This window comes from Aspergillus sclerotioniger, assembly GCF_003184525.1.
Source record: "Aspergillus sclerotioniger CBS 115572 chromosome Unknown BO94scaffold_50, whole genome shotgun sequence".
Lineage (NCBI taxonomy): Eukaryota > Fungi > Ascomycota > Eurotiomycetes > Eurotiales > Aspergillaceae > Aspergillus > Aspergillus sclerotioniger.
The window spans coordinates 131,963-159,893 of record NW_020291040.1 but is presented as its reverse complement, the minus strand read 5'-3'; the positions used below and the strand labels follow the sequence as shown (position 1 = coordinate 159,893).

The 27,931-nt window shown below is 53.0% G+C and overlaps 11 protein-coding genes across 11 annotated transcripts; 7 read left to right on the top strand and 4 right to left on the bottom strand.

The window, feature by feature from the left end:
- Positions 1–1,071: 1,071 nt before the first annotated feature.
- On the top strand, positions 1,072–4,674 carry BO94DRAFT_591105 (putative mucin family signaling protein Msb2; the record flags this gene model as incomplete). Its single annotated transcript, XM_025616088.1, has 1 exon — positions 1,072–4,674. The coding sequence occupies one exon, from the start codon at positions 1,072–1,074 to the stop codon at positions 4,672–4,674; it is 3,603 nt and encodes a 1,200-aa protein (XP_025461790.1).
- A 71-nt stretch (positions 4,675–4,745) lies between these two features.
- On the top strand, positions 4,746–5,213 carry BO94DRAFT_331586 (uncharacterized protein). The gene has a single exon (XM_025606981.1). The coding sequence runs from the start codon at positions 4,887–4,889 to the stop codon at positions 5,124–5,126; it is 240 nt and encodes a 79-aa protein (XP_025461789.1). The 5' UTR covers positions 4,746–4,886; the 3' UTR covers positions 5,127–5,213.
- Positions 5,214–5,401: 188 nt separating this feature from the next.
- BO94DRAFT_579653 (mitochondrial fission process 1 family protein) lies at positions 5,402–7,498 on the bottom strand. The gene is made up of 3 exons (XM_025615282.1): positions 6,889–7,498; positions 6,116–6,650; positions 5,402–6,064 (listed from the first exon to the last, which is right to left on the bottom strand). The coding sequence occupies exons 1-3, from the start codon at positions 7,020–7,022 to the stop codon at positions 5,684–5,686; spliced, it is 1,050 nt and encodes a 349-aa protein (XP_025461788.1). The 5' UTR covers positions 7,023–7,498; the 3' UTR covers positions 5,402–5,683.
- A 226-nt stretch (positions 7,499–7,724) lies between these two features.
- On the top strand, positions 7,725–8,594 carry BO94DRAFT_331525 (ATP19 family protein). The gene is made up of 4 exons (XM_025606980.1): positions 7,725–7,739; positions 7,795–7,919; positions 8,051–8,175; positions 8,269–8,594. The coding sequence occupies exons 2-4, from the start codon at positions 7,872–7,874 to the stop codon at positions 8,315–8,317; spliced, it is 222 nt and encodes a 73-aa protein (XP_025461787.1). The 5' UTR covers positions 7,725–7,739; positions 7,795–7,871; the 3' UTR covers positions 8,318–8,594.
- Positions 8,595–8,870: 276 nt separating this feature from the next.
- Positions 8,871–9,386, top strand: BO94DRAFT_479263 (uncharacterized protein; the record flags this gene model as incomplete). Its single annotated transcript, XM_025608739.1, has 1 exon — positions 8,871–9,386. One exon carries the CDS (start codon positions 8,871–8,873, stop codon positions 9,384–9,386), a length of 516 nt encoding a protein of 171 aa, XP_025461786.1.
- A 568-nt stretch (positions 9,387–9,954) lies between these two features.
- BO94DRAFT_504199 (histidinol-phosphatase) lies at positions 9,955–11,606 on the top strand. The gene is made up of 3 exons (XM_025609499.1): positions 9,955–10,261; positions 10,332–10,868; positions 10,937–11,606. The coding sequence occupies exons 1-3, from the start codon at positions 10,103–10,105 to the stop codon at positions 11,186–11,188; spliced, it is 948 nt and encodes a 315-aa protein (XP_025461785.1). The 5' UTR covers positions 9,955–10,102; the 3' UTR covers positions 11,189–11,606.
- Positions 11,607–11,915: 309 nt separating this feature from the next.
- Positions 11,916–13,000, top strand: BO94DRAFT_331151 (FKBP-type peptidyl-prolyl cis-trans isomerase). The gene is made up of 5 exons (XM_025606977.1): positions 11,916–12,149; positions 12,283–12,347; positions 12,403–12,463; positions 12,538–12,600; positions 12,678–13,000. Exons 1-5 carry the CDS (start codon positions 12,022–12,024, stop codon positions 12,703–12,705), a joined length of 345 nt encoding a protein of 114 aa, XP_025461784.1. The 5' UTR covers positions 11,916–12,021; the 3' UTR covers positions 12,706–13,000.
- On the bottom strand, positions 12,919–15,726 carry BO94DRAFT_540604 (putative triacylglycerol lipase (LipA)). Its single transcript, XM_025612947.1, has 9 exons — positions 14,874–15,726; positions 14,705–14,819; positions 14,531–14,649; positions 14,407–14,474; positions 14,267–14,357; positions 13,961–14,214; positions 13,596–13,882; positions 13,407–13,542; positions 12,919–13,339 (listed from the first exon to the last, which is right to left on the bottom strand). Exons 1-9 carry the CDS (start codon positions 15,386–15,388, stop codon positions 13,197–13,199), a joined length of 1,728 nt encoding a protein of 575 aa, XP_025461783.1. The 5' UTR covers positions 15,389–15,726; the 3' UTR covers positions 12,919–13,196.
- A 390-nt stretch (positions 15,727–16,116) lies between these two features.
- BO94DRAFT_331312 (putative LysM domain protein) lies at positions 16,117–18,383 on the bottom strand. The gene is made up of 2 exons (XM_025606979.1): positions 17,969–18,383; positions 16,117–17,908 (listed from the first exon to the last, which is right to left on the bottom strand). Exons 1-2 carry the CDS (start codon positions 18,285–18,287, stop codon positions 16,374–16,376), a joined length of 1,854 nt encoding a protein of 617 aa, XP_025461782.1. The 5' UTR covers positions 18,288–18,383; the 3' UTR covers positions 16,117–16,373.
- A 670-nt stretch (positions 18,384–19,053) lies between these two features.
- Positions 19,054–20,687, bottom strand: BO94DRAFT_331310 (protein-degrading AAA family ATPase MSP1). The gene is made up of 2 exons (XM_025606978.1): positions 20,466–20,687; positions 19,054–20,413 (listed from the first exon to the last, which is right to left on the bottom strand). The coding sequence occupies exons 1-2, from the start codon at positions 20,529–20,531 to the stop codon at positions 19,229–19,231; spliced, it is 1,251 nt and encodes a 416-aa protein (XP_025461781.1). The 5' UTR covers positions 20,532–20,687; the 3' UTR covers positions 19,054–19,228.
- Positions 20,688–22,305: 1,618 nt separating this feature from the next.
- On the top strand, positions 22,306–25,931 carry BO94DRAFT_331117 (mannose-ethanolamine phosphotransferase MCD4). Its single transcript, XM_025606976.1, has 5 exons — positions 22,306–24,240; positions 24,294–24,481; positions 24,538–24,676; positions 24,725–24,833; positions 24,943–25,931. Exons 1-5 carry the CDS (start codon positions 22,501–22,503, stop codon positions 25,764–25,766), a joined length of 3,000 nt encoding a protein of 999 aa, XP_025461780.1. The 5' UTR covers positions 22,306–22,500; the 3' UTR covers positions 25,767–25,931.
- Positions 25,932–27,931: the final 2,000 nt, after the last annotated feature.

Sequence of the window (27,931 nt, the reverse complement as noted above, 5' to 3'; positions counted from 1 at the left end):
AGAGTAATCTCCCCTTCCTCTCACTAACTCTCCTTTCATTCATTTAGTGCTGTTGTTATTATTATTATTATTATTATCATTATCATTACCATTACTGCGACTTTGATTTCCCGTCTTTCCTTTAGTACTATTATTCTGCTGATTATCATCATCGTCTTCTTTTCATTCTTTCCCTTCCTTTCTCCCCCCCCATCTGTTTCTCCAGCGCCGGTGCTTCGTTGACGTAGCCCATCTTTCAACGCCTTTCTACGTCAACGAGCCGTTGGGACTTGCCAATTCATCGCTCAGCCTCTCTCTCCTTGCATCCCATCCCCTCCCACGGTCGCGCCCTATCCAGGTACTTCCAACCGCCGCTCCACCATAACAACCCACCCCCTCCCCCTCTCCACGGCCGTTTTCTCACTTGACATCCCTGTCTTAGAACTCGTCGCTCGCTCCTTGCCGCCTCTACGCTCGTTATCGCTTTGTTTTCTGGAGACTTTTCGTGAGGGGTTGCTGTTGGTTTCTCATCAACCACGCCCCCCTGCCGCTCTTTGAACCCGCTTTGTTTATACCGAACTCCCGCTGTTGGTGCGCGCAAACCGATCCATCAGCTGTCAGTGCAGTGCTAGGGCTTGTTGTGGTCGAGACGTTTAATCGGGGAGTTTCGCGACCCGCTTCTATCTCAGCCGAGTTCCTCTTTATTTGTCGACTCTAGAGTTGCGACTGCCTCCCCAGCCTTCGACCGATTCAGGATATCGTTATCATTCGCACAATCGTTCTGTTGAGATTGATTCGCATCAAGTGATTGGAAAGTGGCAAGGTGGATACAAAAAGTCCCGGGTGAGAGTCATCTATATCGCTCGGTAATCAGCCTACCGATTTCCCGCCAGCCACCGACCCCATGCATCAGCAATATCGACGATTGGTTCCGATTTCCGACGTTTGAACGCTTTGCACATTGGGATATTTGATTTGGAGGGTTATACCTGAGCCTTTGCTCTGTCCATTCTTTTCAGCACCGCTACGGTCTTTTGGACCATCTAACCGCTCTTTATCGCCTATCATTGCTATACAATCATTCGAATCAACATGCTTGCGCCAACGACCTCACTGTTGGCAGCGTTCTTGTCCTTGGGTGGTCTCGAACTCGTCGCGGCCCAGGATGCAGCCCAGGCCCAGGAATTGAGAGCGCAACACTATTTCCTGAAGCGTTCTGAGACAAATGTTAGCCCCGGTGTTTCCTCCCAGCCTGTTACACCGGTCGAGTTGACCACCAGGTCCGAAACAAATGCGGTTGACCCTGCTCTCACCTCGGCAGAAGAACACACCCCGCTCATGGACTCTTCCCCTGGTGTCATCGTTGTTCCTGTGACCCTTTCAGTGGACGCCAATGGTGTTACGCACACGATTGTGGGCACAGCACCATATGTTCCTGGTGCTTCTACATCCACTAGTTCTACCGTGGAGCGTGTAGAAAGTACTCCAGCTGCGGCATCCGCGACGACGACGGCAGGCTCGACCACCGCAGGGACTGACTCAACTACGACCGAGTCCGAAAAGCATACTTCTACAAGCAACACTGAGACGCCCACTTCTACAACCGAGTCTAAGAAGCACACCTCTACATCGTCAGCCGCTGTTGAGACCATCCCTTCTTCATCAGCAGCAGCAGCTGCTACAACTACCCGCACTTCGATTTCCGACTCCTTGGAGAGCTTCATCTCCAGTTTACTTGGGTCCGGTGCAAGCACTACCGCAGCTGCCACTACAACCAGCCCTACGTCGCAGGCCGAGTCTAGCTCTGCAACGTCCACTCCCGTATCGAGCTCTGCTGCGGCCATCGTAGACGTCCATACAAGCAAGAGCTCCACGAGCGAGAGCTCTACGTCTCCCAGCTCCACAAGCGAAACTGCTACTCAAAGTTCTACAGCTCAGGGATCGACGACCCAGAGTTCTTCTACCCATGTCATTCAGGCCCAGAGCTCTTCGAACCCCGTCTCTTCGACTGCAATTGCGACCGCAGAGTCCTCCACGGAGGCTTCGAAGTCGGAGTCTGCCACTCATACCTCGAAAGCGGAGAGTTCAACTCAACTCATCTCAAGCCAGAGCACTTCCGCCCTGAGCTCTTCCGCTCAGGTACCTCTGGCTGAGACTACTTCGAAATCAGACTCGTCAAGTCGGAGCCTGTCGAGTCCAAGCTCTTCAAGTCAGGTTACCTCTATCCAAGTAACATCCAGCCAAGCCGCGGCTAGCCAGGCCACCTCTGTCCAGGCCACCTCTAGCCAAGCCATGTCGAGCCAGGCCACCTCTAGCCAGGCCACCTCTAGCCAGGCCACCTCTAGCCAGGCCACCTCTAGCCAGGCCACCTCTAGCCAGGCCACCTCTAGCCAGGCCACCTCTAGCCAGGCCACCTCTAGCCAGGCCACCTCTAGCCAGGCCACCTCTAGCCAGGCCACCTCTAGTCAGGTCACCTCTAGTCAGGTCACCTCCTCAAGCGTGGCATCCCAGACTACTGGGGCGGTGTCCTCGAGCCTTATACCCATTGCGTCTCAAGACGTGACTTCCACTGCATCCCCGAGTTCGTCAGGTGGTTTGCTCGCATTTATCACAGATATGTTGACCTCTAGCTCCAATACTGCTACCTCCACTGGATCTAGCTCAGTTATTAGCAAGAGTGCAAGTGACTCTGTTGATTCCAGTGCTTTCCCTACAATCTCGGTCAGCGTCCCTGTGGTGACCCCTGCATCATCATCTTCGGGATCCGTCAATATAATTCCTGGTCTTCTGAGCACACTACTGGGCACCAGCTCAGAATCAGCGCCTGAGACTTCAAGCATGGCGAGCCTGGGTTTGGGTGTCTCCGCCACTTCCACGGCTCTTATTCCTGCAGCGTCCAGCGAATCCCAAAGCTCCGCTCCCGGAGCCTCGACCCCTCTCGTCAGTGGTGGTATTATCATCTTGCCCACTGCGACTGAAACTACTTCAGGTTCCCTGTCAGGGTCTGCTTCAACAGGTCTTTTCGGATCCACATCCGAAACCGCCGGATTGACCTCTGCATTGGCTTCTGGATCTGCAGGTGTTATCCCTACCTCGGACGCAGGTGCTATATCTGGCTCCGCAGGCGTTATTCCCACGTCGGTCTCTGGTTCTGCGACTGGGTCGGTAGGTGTTATTCCTACCTCAGTGTCTGGATCTGTCTCTGGCTCCGCAGGCGTCATTCCCACCGTCTCTGGATCTGCGTCTGGATCTGCGTCTGGATCTGCAGGTGTTATTCCTACCTCAGACGCAGGTTCTCTTTCAGGCTCTGCAGGCGTCATTCCCACGTCACTCTCGGGCTCTGCTTCTGGTTCTGCAGGAGTTATTCCCACATCGGTCTCAGGCTCTGCTTCTGGCTCTACAGGCGTTATTCCCACGTCGCTCTCGGGCTCTACTTCGGGCTCTGCAGTAGTTATTCCTACTGCGGCATCTGGATCCACAGGACTTTTCCCCACGACTGCTTCTGGAATTTCTTCAGAATTCCCTTCGGGATCTGCCGGACTTATTCCAACTGCAGGATCCGTCTCATCTGGGTCTGTCTCTCTGACTACCATCTCAGGACCTGGCACCTCGATCGCCTTGATCACTTCCACTCAAGAGCCATCGGGTGTGGCATCGGCAACGCCGACAAGCGCTCTATCTACCAGCACTAGCAAGGAAACGCCATTGACCACAGAACTGCCAACTACGACGACGACCCAGGCCGCCGAGACCACCCTCACCCCAACCTCGACCTCGACCACCTCCGATTCCGATGACTATCTGCCATCGAGCATCCTGGTGGTTGAGCCTACGACTACGACATCGAAAAGCACGGGCACGGCTACTCATGCGGCTACTACCACCACTGCTTCCGCTCAGCTTCCTGGGTCGATCTCTCCCGCCGGTGGCCTTCCCGAGAAGCCGGCGAACGACACCCTGATTCAGATCGGTTTCAACGGTAAACTGCGCTACAGCTTTGTAGCCACGACGCCTTTGTCTTCCTCTCAGATCTTCATGTATGTGCCGGAAGGCCTCGGCTACGCGTTGGGGCTCAATAACAGTGAGGTGGTCATGTATGACATCCAACCGTACGACAACTCGGCAAGCACCGGATACATTGCTACCGTTGCCCTGGCATACATCCCGTCGGACGATGTTGACACGCTGAGGAAGATGCTTCACAACCCCATCTCGAAACTCTATGAGCAGCCCAACGAGACAGTGAAGACATTGATGTCAATGATCGACCCTTCTATTCCTCTTCTGGTGGGCCAGTCGGGCTCTTCCGGCAGCAGCTCATCCAGCGACGGTGGATCGGGAAGTAGCAGCAGCAACGGGGATGGAAGCGACAGTGGCTACGATCAAGGCGATGCGGGTACTAGTTCATCCGGCACAACCAAGGCCAGCGCTGTTGGTATCGGATGCGGTGCTGTGGCTGGTGCAGCAGCATACGGCGCTGGTATGTTTTGGGTTGCGCGTCGGTACCGGAAGAAGCGTCAGTTGCACCAACGCTCGCCCTCGAGCGCCGACCAGATGAGCGAAGGCCGCGGTGGTGGGTCAGTCCTTGCTGCCGGTGGCCGTCTCTCCCGCAACAGTCAAAATAGCCGCGGCACCGGCCGGACCCAGATGATCAGCGCGCCTGTGATGGCCGAGAATTCGCTCGGCTGGAACTAAGCCGGGCGCCCATCAGTTGTTTCACATAAAGTTTGGATCGTGTATTTTGTTCAATGCTAGAAAGGGCCAAAATATAAGCCGGAGCCACGGCGAAAAGCTGCCGACAGCTTCCTAGGGGCGTTGCTTTTCCAACTGGCCGCTAATCTGCGTGGAATACCAAGCGATGTGATCGATTCTGCCATTTTCCTAACTGTATTTCACATGATCTTGCCATGCCATTGCGTCCCGTTTCCCGGCATCTGTCTTGTTTATTTATATTATTCTCTTCTTATTCCCCACACGTTTCTGCCATTTCCCTTTCCTCTTATCCTTCTTACTCTCCTTATGGTGACACAGACCTGCCATCACAATCATTTTTACCTTTCTTCTCTCTTTTTCAGGAGCTCATCCTGTCTCCTGACTTACTTCCTATGCTTCTTAATGGTTGGGTGGTAGGTATCTGTGACGAGTGACGCCGTGCTATACTCTCCTACCCTGTTACTCTTTGTCCTATCTCTCTCACACATTCTCTCTGGTCCGTCCTGTTTGAATCTTTATTTGTACAGATGTATATTTCCAGTAGATCGATGGACCCGCCGGGTGGGATCATCCGGTGGAGCTGAATGAAATGTTCCAATGAGGTGGTTCAACGTAAACTATCACGTACTAGATAAATTGTGTCGGATGAATTGGATATGTGGGGATGTAAAATATTTACTTTAGATGGTGTGATCTTATTGGATGGGATCGGAAATTAAAGTGTGTTTAGTCATTTTTGGGGTGGTAGGGACTAAGTAGTTTCGTGCCAGGCGTAAGTGTTCTCGAGCCCCTCAACCAATGCTCCGATATAGTAACCTTATGAAAATGATGATGATGATGCCTGGCTAAACGACAAAGGAACTACAAGATAAGAAAATAAACCGCTAACTGATAAGTATATACAGTACAGAACAGAATGTAGTGGAGAGAAGGGCAAATGTCTGGTCCACCCGTCATTGAAGAACAGAAGAAAAACGAGATGGCGTTCTAATCAGTCTTTCTTTTCTTTCGAGTGCGAGCCCAGCCCGAGCAGAGCCAGTGGGCCGGTCTCGCCCCGTTGCTCGCGCTCGTGCTTCCGGTGCTCCTTGGCCCGGCGCCGTTCTTCCTTGTACTCTTCCCAGGAGAGATTGGCAGCAGCAGCGATGTTGGCGTCGGAGCCCATGGCCTCATGATTGCTTTTCTCGCCCTGCACCTTTATGAAGTGGCTCAGAGAGGTGGCCTCGTCGTGAGGGATCTGCACAGTACGGGGCAAAGGACGGACGGCGTCTTCACCGGCATAGGCCCGGATTCCAGTGCGGAACGCCCATTCGACTGCCTCTTCGACGGGTTCGTCGAAAATGTACGGGAGGAAGGGAACGACGGAGAGACCGAGCTAATGCATGTTAGCGTCCATGTTAAGAGTGTTTGATGAAATGGAACTCACCCCGATGGGCGCCCAGGTACGGAAGAAAACGCTCCCGGAGTTCTTCAACATCCGGCCAGAATACTTGACCACGGAGTGGATGGTGAAGGCCGGAAGACCCATACTGGCGATGCTCTGGAAAACGGCTCGCTGGGCCATCACCATGCGGTAGTCTTCGGCCAGGGGAACTTGGGTAGTGGGCCATGGCATGAGGGTGTCGCCGCCTGTGAGGGAGCCGCTGATGTTGCCGGTTACCATGCCCTTGGCGATTTTGTCATGGGTCAGGTCGCTGGCATCCTTGTACGCCTCGCAGGGAGGTGCCAGGACGCGGCGATTGCGCAGGTAGGCCTTGTAGCCTTCGTGAGCGACATCGCCGATCAGGTAAGTCCAAGAGATACCGTAGGCTGAACGGACGAGCCAAGGGTGGGCAACCGGGCGGAAAGACTCGCCAATGTCGGAGGTATAGGCGACATAGCGGTGGGCGGAGAGGAGGATCGTGCGGAGACGGTTGGCGTACCCGGCGTAGCGGTAGGGGGTTTCGGTGGAATCGACCGAGCTGGAGAGGGAGTTAGTGAGTTGATACCAATGCTAGACTACTAGCAAATCGCTAATAGTCGACAACGGTGGATGAGAGCGGGTGGCAGTCCTCCGGCTGGCTGGCTGGCTGGCTGGGCTGGCCTTGATTTTGACTGCTTGCGGGGAGAAATTGCGGGGAGACGCGGAGACGCCCATGCCTCGTGTGACCGACCGGCGATGCTGCGAAGCACCCGGCGAAGGAACAGGGTCAGACGTACTAGGAGGAATAGATGTCATCGTAGAAACCGTCGTCGCGGTCGGCCAGCTTTTGTAGCTGTGGAGGAAGCTTCTCGCGAGGAATGGGCTCTTGGGCCTCCTCGGGCGTGTCGTCGTGATGCTTCTTCCAGAACATGATGTGGGCAGAGGTGGATAACGGCTGAGGGGTGAGGAAGAAGAAAGTCGAGAGACCTTAGAAAGAGGATGAGTGAAGCGAGGAATGGAGGAAGTCAGTCAATCAAGGGGGAGAAAGTTGGTGGTGACTTCAGGCAAAGAGCTACTAGGTAGATAGTAGATAGTAGATAGTAGATAGTAGCTAAGTAGCAAGAGCTACAAGCAATCCATGGACTCGTGGATCTTATAGCCCGGCCATTCATTGCAGCACAACCGTAGGCGGCAGCCGGCCAGCAGCAACCCAGCTCATCATAGCCGGGGCAATCTCCACGTCGCTCCAGGGAAGATTTCACTTCCCCCGAGGTTCGGATGGGAGGAATCTCCTGCGGCGGCTCACGCTGCGGCGATGGGCACCGCCACGGCATGATCTCATGTTGGTTAGGGAGTGGCCTAAGCGGGGTTTGGAAATAAACATCAGAACTGTCATTACTGCTCGATGGCGCCCGACAAGCTGCGAGAATGGGCGCATCTGCTCTGCTCTGGTGCTGCGTCATACCATATCCCGTGATGCTTTCCCGGCCCTCACGTGTCTCGGGCACTTCCGGGACATCACGTGGAGTGCAGCTGTGCATGTGATCTCGTGACCCCTTGTCCCCGGGTGCTGACTCACCTCTGACTCAACCCTTTTCAACACTTGCTGAGTCATTGTTCAGTCAGCAGCCACGCCAGGCCCAAACAGGCAAGGACCACAGCCGCAACTTCCATCGCAGCCGTCCAACGACTGATTCCCGCAGGACCTAGCATCGCACCGCTACATCCGCCGCTGTGACCTCACCGTTCTCCATTGAACTCTCGCCTCCAATCCGTCATCATGGTCGTCTACTACCAGATCGCCGGCAAGCAGATCGGCTCCCACGTCGTACGTCTCCGTCCCACCGTGTCCCAACCTCCCCTGTCCCAGACCAATCTCTGCCGAGGTCTCAACATCGGCCGACCGGGCACCTCCCAGCTGGGTTGAACCTCTCTGACTGACTGCTCGATTGATTCTAGCTCGCCATGGGCGTTCTAGGTGCTCTCTTCGGTGGTGTTGGTCTCGCTACCCGTGGTGGCAGTCAGCCCAAGCCTGCCGCCCCTCCCATCCAGGCTTCCTCCAAGGATGAGGAGACCTTCATTCAGTACGTTCTTGACCGCCGTGTCTGATACTTGTCTGGCAGAATACAGTAAAGGACAAGTATGGGTTTGGAACTCGGGCTAACGTCTTGCTACAGGGACTTCCTGAAACAGATGAACGGAGAGGACAAAAAGAAGGACCATTAGAATACCGCTTTAATACGGGAATGAGTCGAGGACTATGAAATGAATATGCTCGAAAAATGGGTCATTGGCCGGATTGATCTTGATTCTCCGTGACGGGTCGAGCAATGTCCTTGAAATCTTGCCCTGCTGGAACGGCCTGGCGGTTCCAGGGAGGTGTGAATCTGTACATATAGAGTATACACCCTGAACGTTTGTTCTCCAACTTGCACTTGCCGGTGTGGAAGAGAATGATAGACGAATCTGTAGGCGATGATAGATGGGTGTAGAAAAGTATGTAGGGGGCCCGTAACTGCAGAGCCAGCAAAACAAAACAAAAGCACTTACCTATGCTACCAGAGACAAACAAGACCACCCGAACAAACAACTACACTACAACTTCTCCCTCAACCTTATAATCCAAAGCTACTACATACCTTCGTGCCTCTCTCTGTACAGAGCACCTGTCACACAATGAGACCAGTCACCTGACTACGCCCATCGATCTCTCCATCGATCTTCTCCATCCACCCAAACCCATCACCACCACCAACCCATCGACACCCACACCATCACCATGAAACCCATCCCCTTCCCCATCGCCCTCAACATCGGCACCGACATCGTCCACCTCCCGCGAATCACCAACCTCCTCAACCGCCCCAGCTACTTCACCCGCTTCACGCGCCGCATCCTGCACGCCGACGAACAACGAGACTTTCGCGCCCGCTTCTCCCTCCCTCATCCCCCACCCGCCTCCTCATCCACATCCTCTTCCTCACCACCATCACTATCCTCCCGACCGCCGCCGCCGCCACCCAGCAGTATAACTCCCAATATGGTACGATGGCTAGCGGGCCGGTTTGCAGCCAAAGAGGCAGCGCGGAAAGCGGCGCCTCTTGGAGCGGCGCATATTAGTTGGAAGGAGGTGGTGGTTACGGTGGGGGAGGGGGGAGGCCGGAGGTGGTATATTTGGATGGGATTGGAGAAGGGAGGGGAGGGGGAGGGAGAAGGTACAGGAGGGCGAGTAGGGAAGTTGTCGATTTCGCATGATGGGGAGTATGTTGTTGCTATGGTTGTTGCGGCGGGTTGAGGGGGATATAAGATAGAAAGGGGGGAGGGGTGTTTAATGTGAGGGAGGGTGTTTTTGGGGTGTAGAGGTGAGGGTGGATATTTGGAGTTTATGGTTGGTTGGTTTAGGGATTGAGGGGATTGACGGGGTTGAGGGGTTTGTGCTGGGTTGGGTTGGGTCGGGTTAACTTGATCTGGGATCGTGAGAGAGTCATTATCTGGAGGTTGTCGTTGGGTTGAGGGGGTTGGTTGGGCTATGCCTGTTGATGCATGTGAAAGATGAACTGCTGAGATGGTGGGGGTGGAGCTAGCTGGCTAGCTACGTGAACACGAGGACTGTAGCAATAGGTATATATTATCTAGGTTAATAAATTGTGACATTGTGAGTAGATATTACTCGTTATGTAGCTGGTCATCTCATATCGTCATCTGGTCGGTTGATGTCGGCGAGCGCCGGTGCTAGAACAGAACACTCCCGCAACACGCTTCTACACACTTCTTCAAGCCTCCTCTGCATCCGACCCCCTCTGATCCAGGATCACGTTCCATCAACCGCTTCTCTGTCTGGTCTGGCTGCAATCAGCCTGAATCCCACTAGGCCTACCTAGCTGCTCCCCCCTGGACACCGACCACCATCCCTCCATCGCGGGGTAAATCAGCCGCAGTACGCATATCACCGCATCATCCATTCTTCACCCCATACATGCATGCAACATCCTCACTAACCCACCTCTCCAGATGCCTTTCACCCATCACAGTCACTCGGGGCAATTCTGCCCTGGCCACGCCAAAGACTCTCTGGAGGAGATCATCCAGCTCGCGATAGCCAAGAGATTCCACACCTTCTGCCTGACCGAACACATGCCCCGGCATGAAGAAGATTTCTACCCTGAAGAAGTGCCCCACCCTCTCTCATGGCGACTGACCTCTGCCCAAGTGCAACGTATTCACTAACCAACCCACTCAGATCGAAGCTGGCAACACCCTGGCCAGCCACGTGGCCAACGAAGCCGCTTACTTCGCCGAAGCCACACGCCTGCGGACCAAATACGCCGATCAGATTAAGATCCTGATCGGGTTCGAGATTGACTGGATCCGGCCGGGCTCGCGCACCCTGATCGATGAGTCCCTCGCCCGGCACCCGTTCGAGTTCTTCATGGGCTCCGTGCACCATACGCTGACGGTGCCGATTGACTATGACCGGGTGCTGTACGAGAAGGCGCGCGAGCTGGCGGGTGGCACGGACGAGCAGCTGTTCGAGGCGTACTTTGACGAGCAGCTGGATATGCTGCAGCAGGTGAAGCCGGTGGTGGTGGGGCATTTTGATCTGATCCGGTTGAAGAGCGATGACCCCGAGCGGAGCTTTACGGAGTATCCACGGGTGTGGGCGAAGATTCTACGGAACTTGGACTACGTGGCTGGGTATGGAGGGTTATTGGAGTTGAATTCGGCGGCGTTGAGGAAGGGGATGAGTGAGCCGTATCCGAAGGGGGAGATTTGCAAGGTAGGTTAGATGTTGTTGGGGGGTTTACATTGGGAGAGATAATCAGGACGGGGCTGATTCGTTGATAGGAATTCCTGGCTCGGGGCGGACGGTTCTGTCTGTCGGATGATAGTCATGGGCTGGAGCAGGTCGGGTTGAACTTCCACCGCGTGCTGCCGTTCATGGAGCAGGTGGGTATCTCAACGGTGCATTATCTGGAGCTGGGGGAGGGGGATGCGGCCGTTGATCAACGGTTTCCTCGGACGCAGATCCGGTCGGTGGCATTGGCGGAGGTGAAGGAGATGGCCTTCTGGACGCAGGATGGAGCCACGACGCGGTGAGTGACAGGTGCAGGTGGTGGCACATCACATGCATGCATGCAGTGACAGCTGGTATTGCTTTTTTCCTGTGTGTCGAGCGAAGGAATGCATATGATGGATGAAGGATGAAGGATGAAGGATAGCCGCTTTCTGTATATCTACTAGATAGATAGCACCACCCGAACCAGCCAGAGAGAGGGCCGAGGACTGACTGACTCTCTCTCTGCGACGATCATCCGTTGGCAGGGCGCCCGATGGTCGGCCAGGTGCAGTCCATCAATAATGGGCGGCAGTGGCGGCACCGGAGCTGCATGATGCCACGAGGCGAGTCTATCATAGGGTGCGATGAGTGCGACGAGGGCGACGAGGATTAATAACAGATGTCAGATGGAGCACAGTACACAGTGCATAGTACGTAGAATGGCGGAAGCAGTGATCGAGGGAGAGGGAGGAACAGCACCAGAACAGCGCCAGTTCCGCGCCAAGCGAACCCACAATCAATGAATCATCCATCACCTCGCAGCTGCACCAGTTGCACCAGCAGCAGCATCGCCACTCCACTGCACCGCACCGCATGTAGAAGCCATCACATACGAGGGGAATCCTAGAAAAGAATCCTCCCATTGCCGCCGTAAATACCATCCATCCAGTAAGTGATCCGACAGCCAGAACCCAGGCTGGTCTCGATCGAACTATAAATCCTTCCTTCCCCCGCCCCCACTTGGCCGATTCTTTTTCTTCGCCTTCGTTCTTCCAGTCTTCTCCTCTTCTCCTCTTCTCCTCTTCTCTCCCCTCATCTCCATCTCCATCTCCTCACCGCCGTATCTCCGTTTACAATCTCTCCATCATTCACAATGGGCGTCACCAAGACCACTCTCGTTGAAGGCAACGGCCAGCAGTACCCCAAGAAGGGCGATGTTGTGTCCATCCACTACACTGGCTGCCTCCTTGATGCCTCCCAGCCCAACAAGATGGGTAAACAGTATGTCCTTAATCTCCGCCATGAACCATTCAGATGCATATTTCTATCCTATGCGCACTGCACCACACCATGACATCAAACCAAACAAACAAGCAAACACGCAAACAAGCAAACTGACATCATATCCCAACAGGTTTGACAGCTCCCGTGGCCGTGGCGTCTTCAAGACCTCCATCGGTACCGGCCGTGTCATCAAGGGTTTGCTTCTCTATTCCCCTCCTCAACCCTTCTGGTCTAATTCATACGAATCTAGGCTGGGATGAGGGTGTCCCCCAGATGAGCGTTGGCGAGAAGGCCATCCTCGAAATTTCTCCGTGAGTCATTCATTCCCGATCCATCAATCGATCCTTCTAGTTTTCTCCAACAACATACTAATAATACAATCCAGTGACTACGGCTACGGTAACCAGGGTTTCCCCGGCCTGATCCCTCCCCAGTCCACCCTTGTTTTGTAAGTCTTACCCTGCAGCTATCTATTTACCCCTAGTTATGTGTAATTTAGATGTGATACTAACTGACTGTATCTAGCGAGGTTGAGCTCATGGGCATTAACTAAGCTTTCTGCTCTGCTGTGCTCTGTTTGGGATCGAACTTGAAAATGAAAAACGGCGGATCTTGTCGATTTACTTAGATCATTATTGTCGTCATTATCAATGAAGTGTAATGTGTCTGTCGCCGGGATTGAAACCGGTTGACGATTGGGGAATTTCCTATGTTTGTAGTGTGTACTGTAGGGAGGAGGGACTGGGTAGAGGGTAATGGTGGTCTGGTTATCTGATCGATTGATCTAATCGTAAAACGTGAAGAAATGAAACCGGGGTCTTTATCACATGATATTCAATCAACTAATCCAACCCCTTGTCCAACATTCCCCTACCTTGTACCTTACTAGTAGGTAATTCCCTCCCCCCCCCGGCCCCTTCCAACCAATTTAGACCCCACACACGTCAGAAGCTCCTCACCAGACCAAAGGAGATAACTCCCGGTCACAAGAGTCCTTGGAATGCTAAGTAAATCCCATCAACACTTAGATACTACTTACTACCCCTACCTAACAATCGTGTTAATATACTCAATCCCCTCAGCCCGGAACGTATCCTCCTCAACATAACTCTCAGTCCTAGGCACCCGGAAGACAAAGTTCGATGGGTCGGACGGGTCGTATTTCGGCCATTGTGGGATATCAGACACTATTGACAATTAGCCACTACCACCACCACCACTGTGTTCATATAGCAAGGGGATATATATACGCACCCCCATGTCCATTCGGATCCAAATCCGTCGCAAAAGCCGTCCACATCCGGGCTGCCAGATTACCAAGGGCAAGACGCGCGGGATCGCTACCCAACGCGGTGATGTTTTGGACGGGATTGGCGAAGATGAAGGGGATCTTTGTGGGTAGGTAAGTATTGAGATAGTTGGTTAGGTGGGTGGTGTGCTCACCTCTGCGAAATGCTCCACGCCTATCACGGACGTATCGTTCAAGGCTGCCACATCCCAGCGGTAGGCATACACGTTCTCTTCATACTTGACCATGTTCTGTCCTAGGAGTCGTCGCGGAGCGAACATGCAGATGTCTCCTGCCATTGACTCGTAGCGTTTATATTCATATCCGCGAGCGGGCCAGGTCACGTTGCCCCAGCCGTAGGGACAGCTCAGAGCGGAGATGTTGGGGTACAGGCCGAGGATGGTGGTTGCTTCGTCTTGGTTGAGGTTCCAGCGTTTGGATGCTGTGTGTACGTACATGTTTGTGGTTAGATAGGGGGTGTTGGTAGGAATGGCGGGTGGTTTAGGGGGTGGGGACTCACCCGTCAACTGCTGTATGCACTCTTCGTCGGTGTTCGTCCCTGTCGTGCCGAAACTGACGCCCTCGTCGGTGTTGGTGCCGTGGAGGATGGGCACTTTAGCGAAGCGGCCCTCAGTGATGCTGATCTGGGGGTATTCTTTGAGAAAGATTCCGTCGATTGTGCCGAACCATTCTAGTCCGTTGTAGGCGACGGCGTAGAGGGAGTCGAAGGGAACTTCGCGAAGGCATTGGAGGGTGTCTGTGGCTGTGGTGCAGCTGGATTGGTGTCAGTTGGTAAGTTGGTTGTCTTAATGTGGTGGTAACGTACTTGGTTGCATTCACGATCTGGTCATACATGGGCTGGTACCAGTCCGTGCCATTCCACGGAGGCCCAACGGCATTTCCGGATTCCATGATGGCTGCGCGAATTAGATTGATATGAGAGGTATGAGATGCATATGCACATACCGGCTCGGAAGAGACCCTCGTTGTCGCCATCATTGGTAACCAAGTGGGCTCCGACACTATAGGCACCTCTGTATTCAGGAGTCAGATGTGTTGGTATATGTTCTGCTCTGTCTGCTAGACTCACGCCGACTCTCCCCAGATCGTGATCTTCTCCGGGTCTCCCCCAAACGCCTCGATGTTCTGCTTGACCCAGTGCAAGGCGACGCGCTGGTCACGAAGACCTAGATTCGTGTTTCCCGAAGCCTAGAGCAAGTCAGAATGGCGCTACCGACTAAGTAGAAGCTGGAGTGATACGTACCATGACTTCCTCGGAGTTGAGGAACCCAAAAGCCGCAACGCGATAATTGATCGATACTCCCAGCACAGGCTTATCGTTCAAAGCTCCTTGATGAAGGATATAGCTCAAGTTGTACCTAACATGCGTCAGCACATCACCAAACCAAACAAGCCCATGGCAATATTCTCACCTCGGATCCGCCGTCGCTCCCTCCATCCATCCACCCCCGAAGATCCAAATCATCACTGGCAACAACTCATCCGAGTCCCTCTTCGGACGGACAACATTCAGATTCATACAGTTCTCACCAAACTTGGCCCAGCCCAGCTCCGCCAGCTTTACATTATCAGACCCGTATCCGGGACAGTCATACCCATACTCGGTAGCATTGTAGAGCACGGCACCCGACGCATCCACACCGGACTCGTAAAGCCCTGAGTCACTATCACTGGCATTGTAGGCAGTCTTGAGCGTCGAAGGGGTAAATCGGACCGGTTCATCTGCAAACTTGATCCCCAAGAATAACTCCTGGTCGAATTCCGGCAAGGAGCGTCCAACGAAGATAGTATTGTTGAGAGTAACCGACGGAACCGAGGACGAATCGCTCCCACCATCCCGGTTGACAATGTGGCGCTCACCCGGAAGAGCAGAAACCGCCGCGATCAAGCCGAGCCAAAAGGCCCCGGAAACGAAGTTCCTTGCCATGATCACAGTCGGCAATGGTTCCAAGTCAGACAATGTAGATAGCAGGAGCTTGCAACCCCCCGCCTGGCTCAGGAGAAGAAAAAAGGCCACCCTCTCAACCCCTTCAAGCTAATATAATCCATATGCTAGGCATTGCTGCTAGATAAATAGCGCCCAGACGCTATTTTTCCGTGGCGAATCCATCTGACTCCATCCTGCATAAAGCCGATGCTTGAGTTGCGAGGCTCGCTAACCCCGAGAATGCAACTGGAATTGATTGACTCAGGGATGTACCTCGGAGTTGCTGGAGATGCATGTACCCCAGGTTCTTCCAAGTTAGTACCATGCATTGATATTTGGTAGAGGCGGGGGGGGAATGCAGGTTATAGGTGGAAGTGGGCGATGAAGAGCCAAGCCGCTGCGGCCGAGTTTCTCCGTCCCCAAGTGGGATCAGGACCCTGTTATTGGTCTCGGCGCTAAGGATTCGAGCCATTTATATTGGCTCGTCAATTGCTTTTTCCCTACTTGGGAAGACTTAATATGAATGTTTCGGATTGGGTGGAGATCTGCCAGATGGGAGCAATATCCATTCAGCAGATCCATCCTGAGATAGTACTATGAGCCATTTCTCACAGACAGCGGGTGGCCTATGTATAAACATATGTTGTATTATTCTAGCCTATCGTCCACAACCACCACCGCCATCGGGGTATAGCTGAGACCCATAGTGCCGTCTAGTTATCGATCAATGCCACCGGGCACCGTTCTAAGTACAGAAACCAAGACTCACAAGATCCCTAACACCAAGCAGTCAGCCACATCAATTACAGTAATAAGACGACGCATGCCCGTTGCGCCGTGCTATGCTTCAAGTGCACGCGGTATTTGGTATCGCGAAAGTTAAATACCTGATCGACAGCAGCTGGCCTTGCCGTCGACCCAAACAGGAAAAATAAGTATTAAGAAGCAGAAGGAGGACGTAGCCCGGCAGGATAGTATTCACCCATCAATCATCCTTCGCCCGGTCCCCTCCAGAACGAGTCCGGCTCGTCCCAGGTGAAGGGCTAAGAAAACGTCCCCGCAGGGCTGTTCCATCGTGAAGACTTGACCCCGACCGTAGCAGATCGGGTTTCCACCGGGGTTCGGATACCACATTCGAGGAGCTTCGAGACTCTAACCCGTCGTTCAACTCGATCAGGTCCCCGTTGCCTCGTCGCCCAATCGCTTGCGCTGGATCGTCCTTCGGCGAACTTTGCGGCTGTTGCAACTCGTTCAAACTCGCCTTGGCCCGAGTCGTCATCTTCCGGACCCAGGACTCAACTGCCCCACCAAGATGGTCGAGGCCGGTTGGCGTGTTCGCTGCTGCTGTTGACGTACTCTCCGAGGAGCTTTCGAAATCCGGCGGATGCGCCACGGGAGCAAGATTCGGCAAATGCTGAGCAAAGAATTTGCTCAGCCCATCCATGGCGGGTCCTGGAGCCGTCGAGTCATGATCGAGGGTACCAACACCAGGCCCGGACAGTTGGATGCCGCTGCGCTGGCGTTGATGGCGAACACCAGGCTTGGTTTTCGAAGAGGTGCGTGATGCAGACGAGTCTGCATGCGGCCGACTCCAGGCGGGAATGGCAGGCTGTGCGAATGCTGGCTCAACTGGCGAAGACGACGAGGAAACAGTCGTGCCTCCTCGACCGGACACTGGAGACGGCACCGAGTCGGTATACGCTAGAGATTTCCGCCGCGTTCGCGGGAAAAAGCCCAATGTCCTTCGGGGGACACGTCCAATTTCCACTGGTGCAGGAAAACCCTCAATATGCACCCACGACTCGTGTTTCCAGGTTCGATCACCCTCGAACTCTGCTGCCGGAGTTGCAGGCGTTAACGCCTCAACGGGCCCGGACGACGAAGCAGGGGCTATGGAGCTGCCGCTCAGGTCCTCCAAAGACTCACGCTTCAGGCAACCCTCGCCCATAAGATCCTCTTCTATTCTAGGCCGAATAGGCCGTCCTTTGACCGAGCAGGAGTCGACCGGCAGAAGGACCGTTTTGCGGCCTTGAATGCTATCGCTAGGCCAAAATCCGTTGGCCTTGCGGAACACCGCAGGTTGGCAACCATATCGTATCGTAACCCCGGTGATAGTGTCGGTGGCTTGTACGTGGTGGATATATGCTAAAGCGTCCTCGTCGTGTTCGGGGTCAACCGTCGAATGACCCGTCCGGTCGCTAGAGTCCCGCCGCTTGTGCCGGGCAGTGGTGCTCCAAGCCGGACCTGTATCGGCCAGCAACAGCGCTTCCCTCTTCTTTGCTTGCACCAACGCCTGTCTCTCCTCTTGGGTTCCGCTTCCAATTTCCGGGGTGGATGGGGCAGAAGGACCCCATGTTGAAGGTGCCGACGATGGTGTAGGTAGTCTCGGATAAGCATCCGGGCGTGAAGGTTTTCTCGCATGCGTCTTAGTGGTTCCATTGGTGGCCGGTCGTGCGATATCGCTCCCTAAAACTGACGAGGCCAAACTCTGGAGCGACGTCCATGATACATCCAAGAAGTCTTCGGCAACTCGCGACTTAGCAAACTTTATTCAGCACTCCCCATTATGACAAAACATACCTAGAGAACCATTTCCTTTGCTACGGCTGGCAGCCTCGGTGGCTCGAGAGGGATGTCTCATGGGTATGGGGGACACTCCGCGGGATGGGTTAGGTGATGGCGTAGCACCGCGGGCGCGAACAGCGGAGGTATCGGGGGATAACATCGACGACAGCCCGGAGGACTGCATTTGTCTCCCATTTTCGTCGACATCATCATCGGTAAACGATATCAGCCGACGGGTACGCGATCGCACGGTGGAGGTGGATCTCCGGCTGGTATTTGTCGTGCTCGAGGTCCCAAGGCTAAAGAGGTCGGCAAAGCCGCCGTTGGAACTCATCCCTGGCGACAAGGACGATAAGATAGATTGGAGGGGGGACGGGTGTCGTCAGGTTACCGGCAGGAGCTCAGGGTTTGCGTGTGAGATCGCCCAGGCACAAATTGCCATCGGAGGTCTCTACGACAGACCATTCGTCATCCGGGCTCTGTAATTATCGCATCCGTGTCCTGAAGCTCGGGGCTAGCACGGGATCTAACAACCGATAATATCACCTGTGTTTCGAGTAGATGAAACGGGGGGGGGCACAACCCAAGTCGCACGATTCGAAAGGTCTAATCCAGGGGCAAGACCAAGAGCTGGGGCAGACTTGGGGAGGTTGGGAGGGAGGAGGAGGAGGAGGCGCGGGATGGAGGAAGAGGGAGAAGTATGGAGTTTAGCCTCCTGTGATGACGACTCAAGTCGGCAGATCAGACGGCGGCAGGGCGGGGTGGCAGTCTCATGCTCTGCTCGGGGCGAGGTGAGAGAAGCAACCGGAGATTTGCGATGTTCCCGATGAATGCTGCAGGTGGGAGTAACGATTGAAGCGATTGAAGCGAAGAGAATTCGATCGGCAAGAAGGTTTCCCAGCTGAAGGCAGGCCGCCTGGTGCATTACCTCGCTGTAACAACGCTGCCTCTTGACGTCGGCCGGTGGCGTACCGGTACGTACCGTATGGGAATACCACGGATCGGCGGCGATGCCTTCTTGGCCCCGTCCGTCGCGCCCACCGGCCACGTATTTAACTTAACATACATCTACTTTATACAGGACAGCTCGAGTGGTGAAATTTATATCCGGATTTCGTCAGCGGGTATATCGAGGTCAGCCGTTCCATCATGCAGGTACTCGATGCACCCCGGTTGGAGGCGTAAGCCCCATACAAATCAGAGCCATTATATCCGAAAGTATATCCACAAGAGAATGAAAGCAATTCATACAACATCCAAGAAGGCGGAGGCCATCTACTCAGGCGGTTCTGCCATCTCCGCGGGTGTTCGTGCTTCAGCTTCAGATGCTGCTTCGGACTCGGTGCTCCATTCCTTCTCCGAGTTGGCTTTGTTCTGTAGCTGGGCGGGTGGAGGGATGACCCGGACCCCCCCAGCGCGCGTAAAGAAGTCTTCCGTACGGAGACCGCGCACTTCTTTGGGATCGACCGCTGTCATCTTGAGCCCGTCCGCCTTTTTCTGGCGGATAAGTTCGCGCACCGGCACCATGGCGGCATCTCGACAGGCCTCCTTAATATCACTCCCTGACATACCCGCCATGGCCTTGACAAGATACTGGAGGTCAAAGTTATTCCGATCAACTTTGGTGTCCTTGAGGATTAGGCTGAGGATCCGAAGCCGCTGTGCTGCAGGGGGGAGAGAGACGGGAAACTTCTTAGGCATCCGTCGGAGGATGGCCTCATCGATATCTCCCATGCGATTAGTGGCGCCCAGGACGACCACTCGTTGGGGCTCGCCCATCGAGTTTGCTGAAGTAAGACCATCCCAGTGGGTCATGAACTCTGCCTTGACCATCCCACTGGCCTCGTGCTCCCCGCTTCGTCGTGTTCCCAGTACGGCATCGATTTCATCAATAAAGACGATCGAGGGCTGCAACTTCCTGGCAAGCGAAAATACAGCATTGACCAGTTTATTGGAATCACCGTACCACTTCTCGGTCAGTGTAGAGATGTGTAAGTTGATGAAGCATGCCCCGCTCTCATGGGCGAGCGCTTTAGCAAGCATGGTCTTTCCGCATCCAGGCGGCCCGTACAGAAGGACACCAGATGGCGCCGTGAGGAGCGATGACGTTGAAGCGTAGAGGTGAGGCATCGTAAGAGGATATATGACCGATTCTTTCAACTCCTCGATGATCTCATCCAGACCTCCGATGTTCTCAAATGACACCGAAATGTCATCTGGAGCGACTACATCCATGGCGATAGCCTGCTCATACTGGTTGAGGACTAGATCACCCCTCTTTTGCCGGCGCCCACCTTTTCCTCCGCGACGCGGTGAATCTTCATCTGACTCTTCGTCTCCTCCGTCGAGTTTCCGTAGAATTGCGGCCGATTTACGCCGTTGTTCTTCTTTCTTCTTACTCTCGGGGTCAAAGTCAAGGCGGGATAGGAGGTATCTAATAAGGAAGTATGCTGATGCCGACTGATAACAACGGTTAGTCGCAACACGGGTTTAAGAGCGTTTTGGAACTTACAGTGCCCGCAACCATCACCAATTCCTGCAAGAACTGCTGCCATCGGGGACCGCGAGCTGAAGCCATGACGACGAAATGGCGAAACAAAAACGACCGGTCACTTAGATTGTCCCCAAAACAGAAAGCGTATAAGTCCCCCGAAACAACGTCCGGTAGCAAAGGCCCCAGGTCCAGCTGCGGCAAGAAGTTGGATCAAACCGGTCGGGGCGGCCGTCGGAGACTGCCAGAGCAACTGTGGCGCGGATCGGTCGGAGACGTGGCTTTGCCGACGGCGTCACATGTTCCCCTGCTACAATGTTGCTGTTTGCAGGCTCGGAGCACAACTTGGTGATACAATTACTGCGTACGGAGTGCGGAGTATGGAGTACATACTACACTTTCATATCCCATTCTTTATCCACTCTGACAGTCTGGCCGGGTCCGGCGATGAGAAAATGATGTACTCGGGAAGAGAGTGCTCTGTTAGGAAGTGCTCTGTCAGCAAGTAGATAAAGGAAGCTGTTACGTACACCCATATTTTGTTCCGGGTCACCGAGGGTCCACCGCCCAAAGAGGCTTAGCCTGATCAGATGACCAACTTTTACCGCTACACCCAAAAGAGAAACTAGCACCTGTTTAGATCTTATACTGTTTTTGAACGATTCAGCCTCCGGTGAGGCAGCCAGCCCGGCCACCCGGTTAAACGCCTGACTGGCCACCTTGCCTGGCTGAATTCAATATATATAGACTGTATTGGCTCGTAGAGCCAACATGATGTCCATAATATCATCCATTTTAGCATTTAAAAAGCGCGATTTTAGTAGTGTAAAAGTAGGTGTTTTAATACAGGCTTCTATGTTGTGAAGTCGCGGGGTCGTGGGGGACCGCGCATATTACATACCATACAAAAAATGACTGCTACTTTGTCAGGTGACGGGGCTATACCATTTTCGAAGGCGCTATTCCGTTTGCGGCGCTTATGTAAGAGACCCTCGGTGACCCGGAACAAAATTTGGGTGTACGTAACATCTTCCTAGATAAAGGAGAAGGCCCCGAATCAAATTACTAGTAGCGATGAGGCGCTAACATGGTCGATGCGCGATCGCAGTATTGCAGTTTTATAGAGATTAGTTGCGCCCGCAAAGAAAAACCGCTGAAGGAATGGGAAGTCGAGATGATTAGTCTGAAATCGCAAGTTGAGGCGACTAAAAGCCAGCTCCTCTCAGTACATACACAAAGTACAAAGTATTATTGATATTAGGACTATGAACAGAGATTGCTGCAGATTATAGGGAGTGAAACTATGACTAGCATGGTAGCAATAGAAGTAAGTTCCTTATGCACTGTAACAATGATTATCCATGTCTTATGTATAGTAAATCTTCACCCCATGTTAGAGATTCTTCGAATATCATCGGTTAACTTTAAATCTGCCGAATTCCACTTTATTCTATTCTTTTGATATTCTTTCTAAATGTTTCACTATGAATACTACCTTTGCTTGCTAGTAAGTATCTACATCGTATACCATATCTGATCATTGATGTGCTGGCCAAGTAGTAAAGTAAAGTACATGATGACTTAGATGATTCCATTAGTTATCACTAATGGGAATCCTTCTACGTATCTATCTATCTATCTATCTACACCCTGTTCTACGGAGTATATTGTGCTAAATATGGAATCAAGGGGTTATCCGTCACTTTCAGGGTGCTGCGCCCGAGGACCTTGCGGCCAGCCGTAGCCCCGTCCATGGTGAATCGGTGGTCCCCGATTGGCTGCGGGTCTTCCCCAAGTTCCCCAATCCAGCCACGCGGAAAAGTGCTGCCAGGCTGCTAATTCAGTGCTAAGCACTCTCCAAATTCACCTGAACCTACCTCTCCCTGAGCTCGATGCGAGGAAGCGGTTGCATCGGCCTACCTCGCCGTCTTCCTTCTTCTCTTTCTTCGTTGTATCTATTGCTTGGCCTAATGGTTTTCTTACGTTCTCGAGACTCAATTTCACTCCTTTAGTTTACCAACCCTTTCCCCGAGCCCGATCTCCTGTACCGGAAATCATGGCGCGTCTCGGCCGCGTAGGGTTCCTCACCCTCGCGGTGGTGTTTCACCTAATTTACGCCTATTCGATCTTCGATATATACTTTGTCAGCCCGATCGTTAGTGGTATGAAATCGTTTCGTGTCGAACGAGAATCCGATGCCGCTGCTCCCGCCAAACGTCTCGTTCTGTTCGTTGCCGATGGCTTGCGTGCCGATAAAGCCTTCCAGGCATTGCCTGACCCCGACGACACCACCGGAGAGGATACGGAGCCGATCTACCTGGCACCTTTCATTCGGTCTCGAGTACTCTCCCACGGCACTTTCGGGATTTCCCATACCCGAGTTCCTACTGAATCGCGGCCTGGCCACGTTGCGCTTATCGCGGGGTTGTATGAGGATGTGTCGGCGGTAACAACAGGATGGAAGCTGAACCCGGTAAATTTCGACAGCGTTTTCAATCGCAGCCGGCATACGTGGAGCTGGGGGAGCCCGGATATTCTTCTTATGTTCCAAGAAGGTGCAGTTCCCGGAAGGGTTGACGCGGACACGTACGGAGAAGAGGCGGAAGACTTTTCATCTGACGCAACACTGCTGGACACCTGGGTTTTCGATAAAGTGAAGGAATTGTTTGCTTCCGCTAAAACAGATCCCGAGTTAAATGCGAAATTGCGCGAAGACAAGTTGGTGTTCTTCCTGCACCTCCTCGGGCTCGATACGACGGGTCATGGGTATCGTCCATATTCGAAAGAATATCTGCGTAATATCAAGCTGGTGGACAAAGGGGTGCAGGAAATAACGCAGTTGGTGGAGGAGTTCTATGAGGATGATGAAACAGCTTTCGTTTTTACGGCCGACCACGGAATGAGCGATTGGGGTAGTCATGGCGATGGCCATCCCGACAATACGAGGACACCACTCGTGGTATGGGGTTCTGGTATAGCTGGTCCTAGGTATACCCAGGAAGGAATTCCAACTGGTCATGAGGATGGTGTTTCGTCCGACTGGGGCTTTGACAACATTCGGCGGAATGATGTCGCGCAGGCTGATGTCGCAGCCCTGATGGCATACCTGACTGGGCTTGACTTTCCTACTAATTCGGTGGGTGAGCTACCTTTGGAATTTTTGGATGCCAGTCCCAAGGATAAAGCACTTGCCGCGCTGGCCAATACTCAGGCGGTCTTGGAGATGTACCGTGTGAAGGAGGAGCAAAAAAAGGCCACCCTGCTTCGGTATAAGCCCTTTGAGCCTCTGGCCGATCACGGTCAGACCTCAGTCGATGAACACCTTCAGGAGATAGAGGCTAAGATAGCAATCGGCTTTTACGACGAATCCATCGCAATGTCGTCTGCTCTACTGGCGAATGCTTTGGAAGGCCTGCGCTACTTACAGACATATGACTGGCTTTTTCTCAGAACTGTTGTGACATTGGGCTACCTGGGCTGGATTGCATATGCTTTAACCACTGTTATTGACTTGCATGTCCTTCATGGCACGTCCGACTCGAACCGAACTGTCTTCAGCACTTCATTTTTCTCGTCTATTCTCGTCGCACTTTTTTCTGTCTTTCTCTTCCAGCGCTCCTCGTGGCGGTACTATTTCTATGGGGTCTTCCCGGTCTTTTTCTGGGAAGAGGTATTCGTTCGACGAAAGGCTTTGATTGCTGGCCGTGAGATACTCATGAGTCATGTCCATTCGGCGAGTGGATATGTCGCATTTGGATTCCAGTCATTGGTTTTTGTAGGCGTATTGGAGGCCCTAGTATGTTGCCATTCTCTAAAGGACTGGAGGGATTGGCTAACGGTTGCTTATAGGTACAATCTTACTTTCACCGCGAGATTTATACTGTTTGCTTCGTCTTGGGCGCTTTTTGGCCCTTGTTCTATGGAGCAAGATTCGTTAAGAGGCACACGCTACTTTCTCTTTCATGGGCCATCGGCTGTCTCTTAATGAGTAGCTTCACTTTGCTCCCGGCAAACAAAGTCGAAGATATCGACCTGATGTATGTTTCCTGGCGCATATCAATGACTTGGTGGCCTTGACTAATCGAATTTGAAGAACCTGGAGTGGCCTGTTGATGTTCTTCACCGGACTGTTATACTTGCTTTTTGAGGATTACGTCCTGGGACGAAAGTCCTCGGCACAGTCGTCAATTGCTATTTCTAGCTGCGGCGCACGCACGATCATGGGCACGCAGGTATGTGTGAATCTCTCGACATAAGGACAACTTACTGATTCCAAGTAGCTGGGCATGGTCTTGCTTGCCTTGATCGTTACGAGATCCAGTGCAACGTCTCTTCAAGCTAAACAAGGACTACCGTTCGGCAATCAAGTGGTCGGTTGGTTCGTTCTGGGTAAGTGTTCAATATGAATCGGCGACTAGATCTGTCTACGGTCCATTCCCTATCATCGAATTGTTTAGAATATATTGAAACAACATTCCCAGCTAATATACTATGCCAGTTGCATCTCTTCTCCTTCCGTTCCTCTACCGACTATATTCGAATAGTCATTACCTGCATCGCTTGATGGTTCTCTTCTTAACATTCTCCCCGACGTTTATCATCCTCACCATCTCTTACGAGGGTCTCTTTTATTTCGTCTTTTGTATGACCTTGGCCACTTGGGTCCGGCTGGAGCATGCCATATATGTCTATACTGCAGCCACGGGAGATGGCGCCGCAATTCCGAAGAAGACGGGCACGGAAGCAACGGCCGTTGTTGAAGGCCAGGCTTACCGCTACCGGACACTCGGCGTTTCAGATGCGCGTGTTGCTTTATTTTTCTTCTTCCTCCTTCAATCCGCCTTTTTCAGCACGGGGAACATCGCGTCAATCTCCTCGTTCTCGTTGGAGAGTGTTTGCCGGCTCATTCCGATCTTTAGCCCGTTCAGTCAGGGCGCTTTGCTGATCCTGAAGATTCTCATTCCATTCGCACTCATCAGCGCCAACCTGGGTATTCTTAATCGCCGGTTGGAGGTGGCTCCCAGCGCTTTGTTCATGGTTGTGATGTCGATCTCGGACATTATGACGTTGAACTTCTTCTACATGGTCCGGGACGAGGGCTCCTGGTTGGATATTGGCACGACGATTAGCCACTTCTGCATTGCCAGCTTCCTGTGCACGTTCGTGGCCGGACTGGAGTTTATTAGCGAGGTGATGATCAGTGGAGTAGACTTTGGCCCCCGGGCAACAGCATTTGGAGCCGCTGTTGTCGAAGCTGTCAATGGGTCAGTGGAGACTGACACCAGTGGGAAGTCGGGCGGTACAGATGGTCGCGCAACCTAATAGATCCCCAGAGTGCGCGACTTTAACGGCGACGACGCGCCGGAAAGCTCCACCAGGAGTTGTAATGAATTTTGTACATGTGTGATATAGTTAGATACGTGCATTGGACTAATATACGCTACTCCAGATGAGGCGTATGTCCCGGACAGTCCGAATTTTGGATTGCTGGATGCCGGCGTCGCAGGTCGTACCTGGGTGGTAACGACAGGTCCTGGCGTTCTCCCTGCGCTTCTAGTTTACGTTTTGCTTCCCTGTGCTTTCCCCGTCTTGCATTGATTGTGGATTCATGGGTTGGTATGGCGGGCCCAGCCGAGGTTTCACAAGCCAAATATGACGCTATCAAGCTTTCTGGGGGCAGGCCGTCTAGATCCGAGAGGGCAAGCTAGGATCGCTCCGCGTCGAGGGCCTCCACCCAATGCGCCCCCCTGCATGGCTGGCAGTGACAGGAGGCCAAGACAAGGGCTGGGTTGCGGGGAAGCCGCCGTCCGCATGAAGGCCGAGTCAGACACGATGGATCGAGTCCCTCGTGAGAAACTTACTGGATGGCCTTCGGTGATATCGGGGTTCGCGGGCGGGGGGAAGAACCCCGAGGGCGCTCAGAACGGCATGGACTGCGAAGGATGGGCGGTTGGGATTTCCCATTGGTTTGGGAGGGTCGTGATTCTCTGACCGGGATTCTCCTGCATTAACCTGAAGACACGCAATGAGGGGGTTGCTGTAGGTTTAGGGCCTACGATGTATGTTGGCTCATGTGGGATTGATTCCCCATGATTGAATAATCCCTCACGGACGAGTGGGTGATATTCATTAATAAGGCACCGTCTGGAGAAAACTAGACAGGGATGTTATTGTTGGTGGTGGTGGTGGTGGTGGTGGTGTTGTTGTACAAAACTAAGTTGGACGCCCACGGGGAACGGGGGCCCTAATCAGTAGCACGAGAACCAATATTTGTGGTCAGATGAGTTGGACCCAAAAACTGGAACTGGTTTAACGGCTTAGGTACTCAAAGGGTGAACTTAGAGCCGCGGAAGCGAGGGAGCTTGGGGAGCTTTCCATGACTAACCCACTCCGTACTATATTTGGGTTTCAGCAAGTCGCCCGTATCTAGATAGTCAGCACTTTTCCTATCTACTAGTAGTTCATCCATCTGCAATGGCTATTTTTTTCTCGTCCTTTTTATTTCCGCGAACGATGCACAAGGGGGCATAAGCGGAATTCTAATGACGAAGAACAAGCCGGCGGACTCCACTTGTGGAGTGGAAAAAGAAAATCAACAAAGAAGCTTAAAAACCACGGGAGAATGCAGTACCTATTATTATTATTAATGGAACATTCAAGTGTCTTACAGTAGTGCGGAGTGATGGAGCCGCTGCAGAACAGGATATTTGTATCTAGATACATCAAAGGATGATGAATCTGAATAGTAGATAGTACTAGAAATCCCTTGTCTGGGATGGTACGGGAAACATCCAGAGTAAATATCCATTCGGGGGGGGGTACATACTCATTACTTAGTATAGTACCTATACCTACTACTATTTAGTAGTACTAGCCCCTATCGTCATCTGTCATGGTCTCATGATACTACTACTTACACAGTAGTACTTAACTGACTGCACTCTCCTCTGGCTTTATCAATCCACAATAATCCACAATAATCCTCACAGGATCAACCCGTACCTGAACCGTGTCTGTCGGGTCGAGCAAGGCCTGATGGACCCTGGCTGGATCCCCTAAAGGCCTTGGCCCGACCGTAATTTCTGGACCGACGACAGGGAACGAAGCAATACTAAGCACCTTTCTCCACAGTCCGGCTTCCCCCCTTCTGCCTGGAAGTAAGCCAGTTGCAGAGTAACCAGACTGGTCGTTGTCCCCGACTCTCTGACGCCACCCTGCAGGGCCTGTCTGTTTCTACGTTCTGCTGGAGATGCTCCTCCGGTGGTTTTCCCTCTGCAATTCGCAAGTTCGCCAGTCGCAACGGAAAAGTGATCGCCTGGCGGGTTCCTGAAGCCATCCATCCATTGCCTTCTCCTGGGACCTATTCCGGCAATTTTTCTCCCCTGCCCCTCCTGGTCCATCTCATTGATTGATTGACTGAATTGATCTTCTCGGCGCCCGTCGTCGTCGTTGTTGTCGTTCCTCTCCTCCTCCCTCCTCCCCTGTGA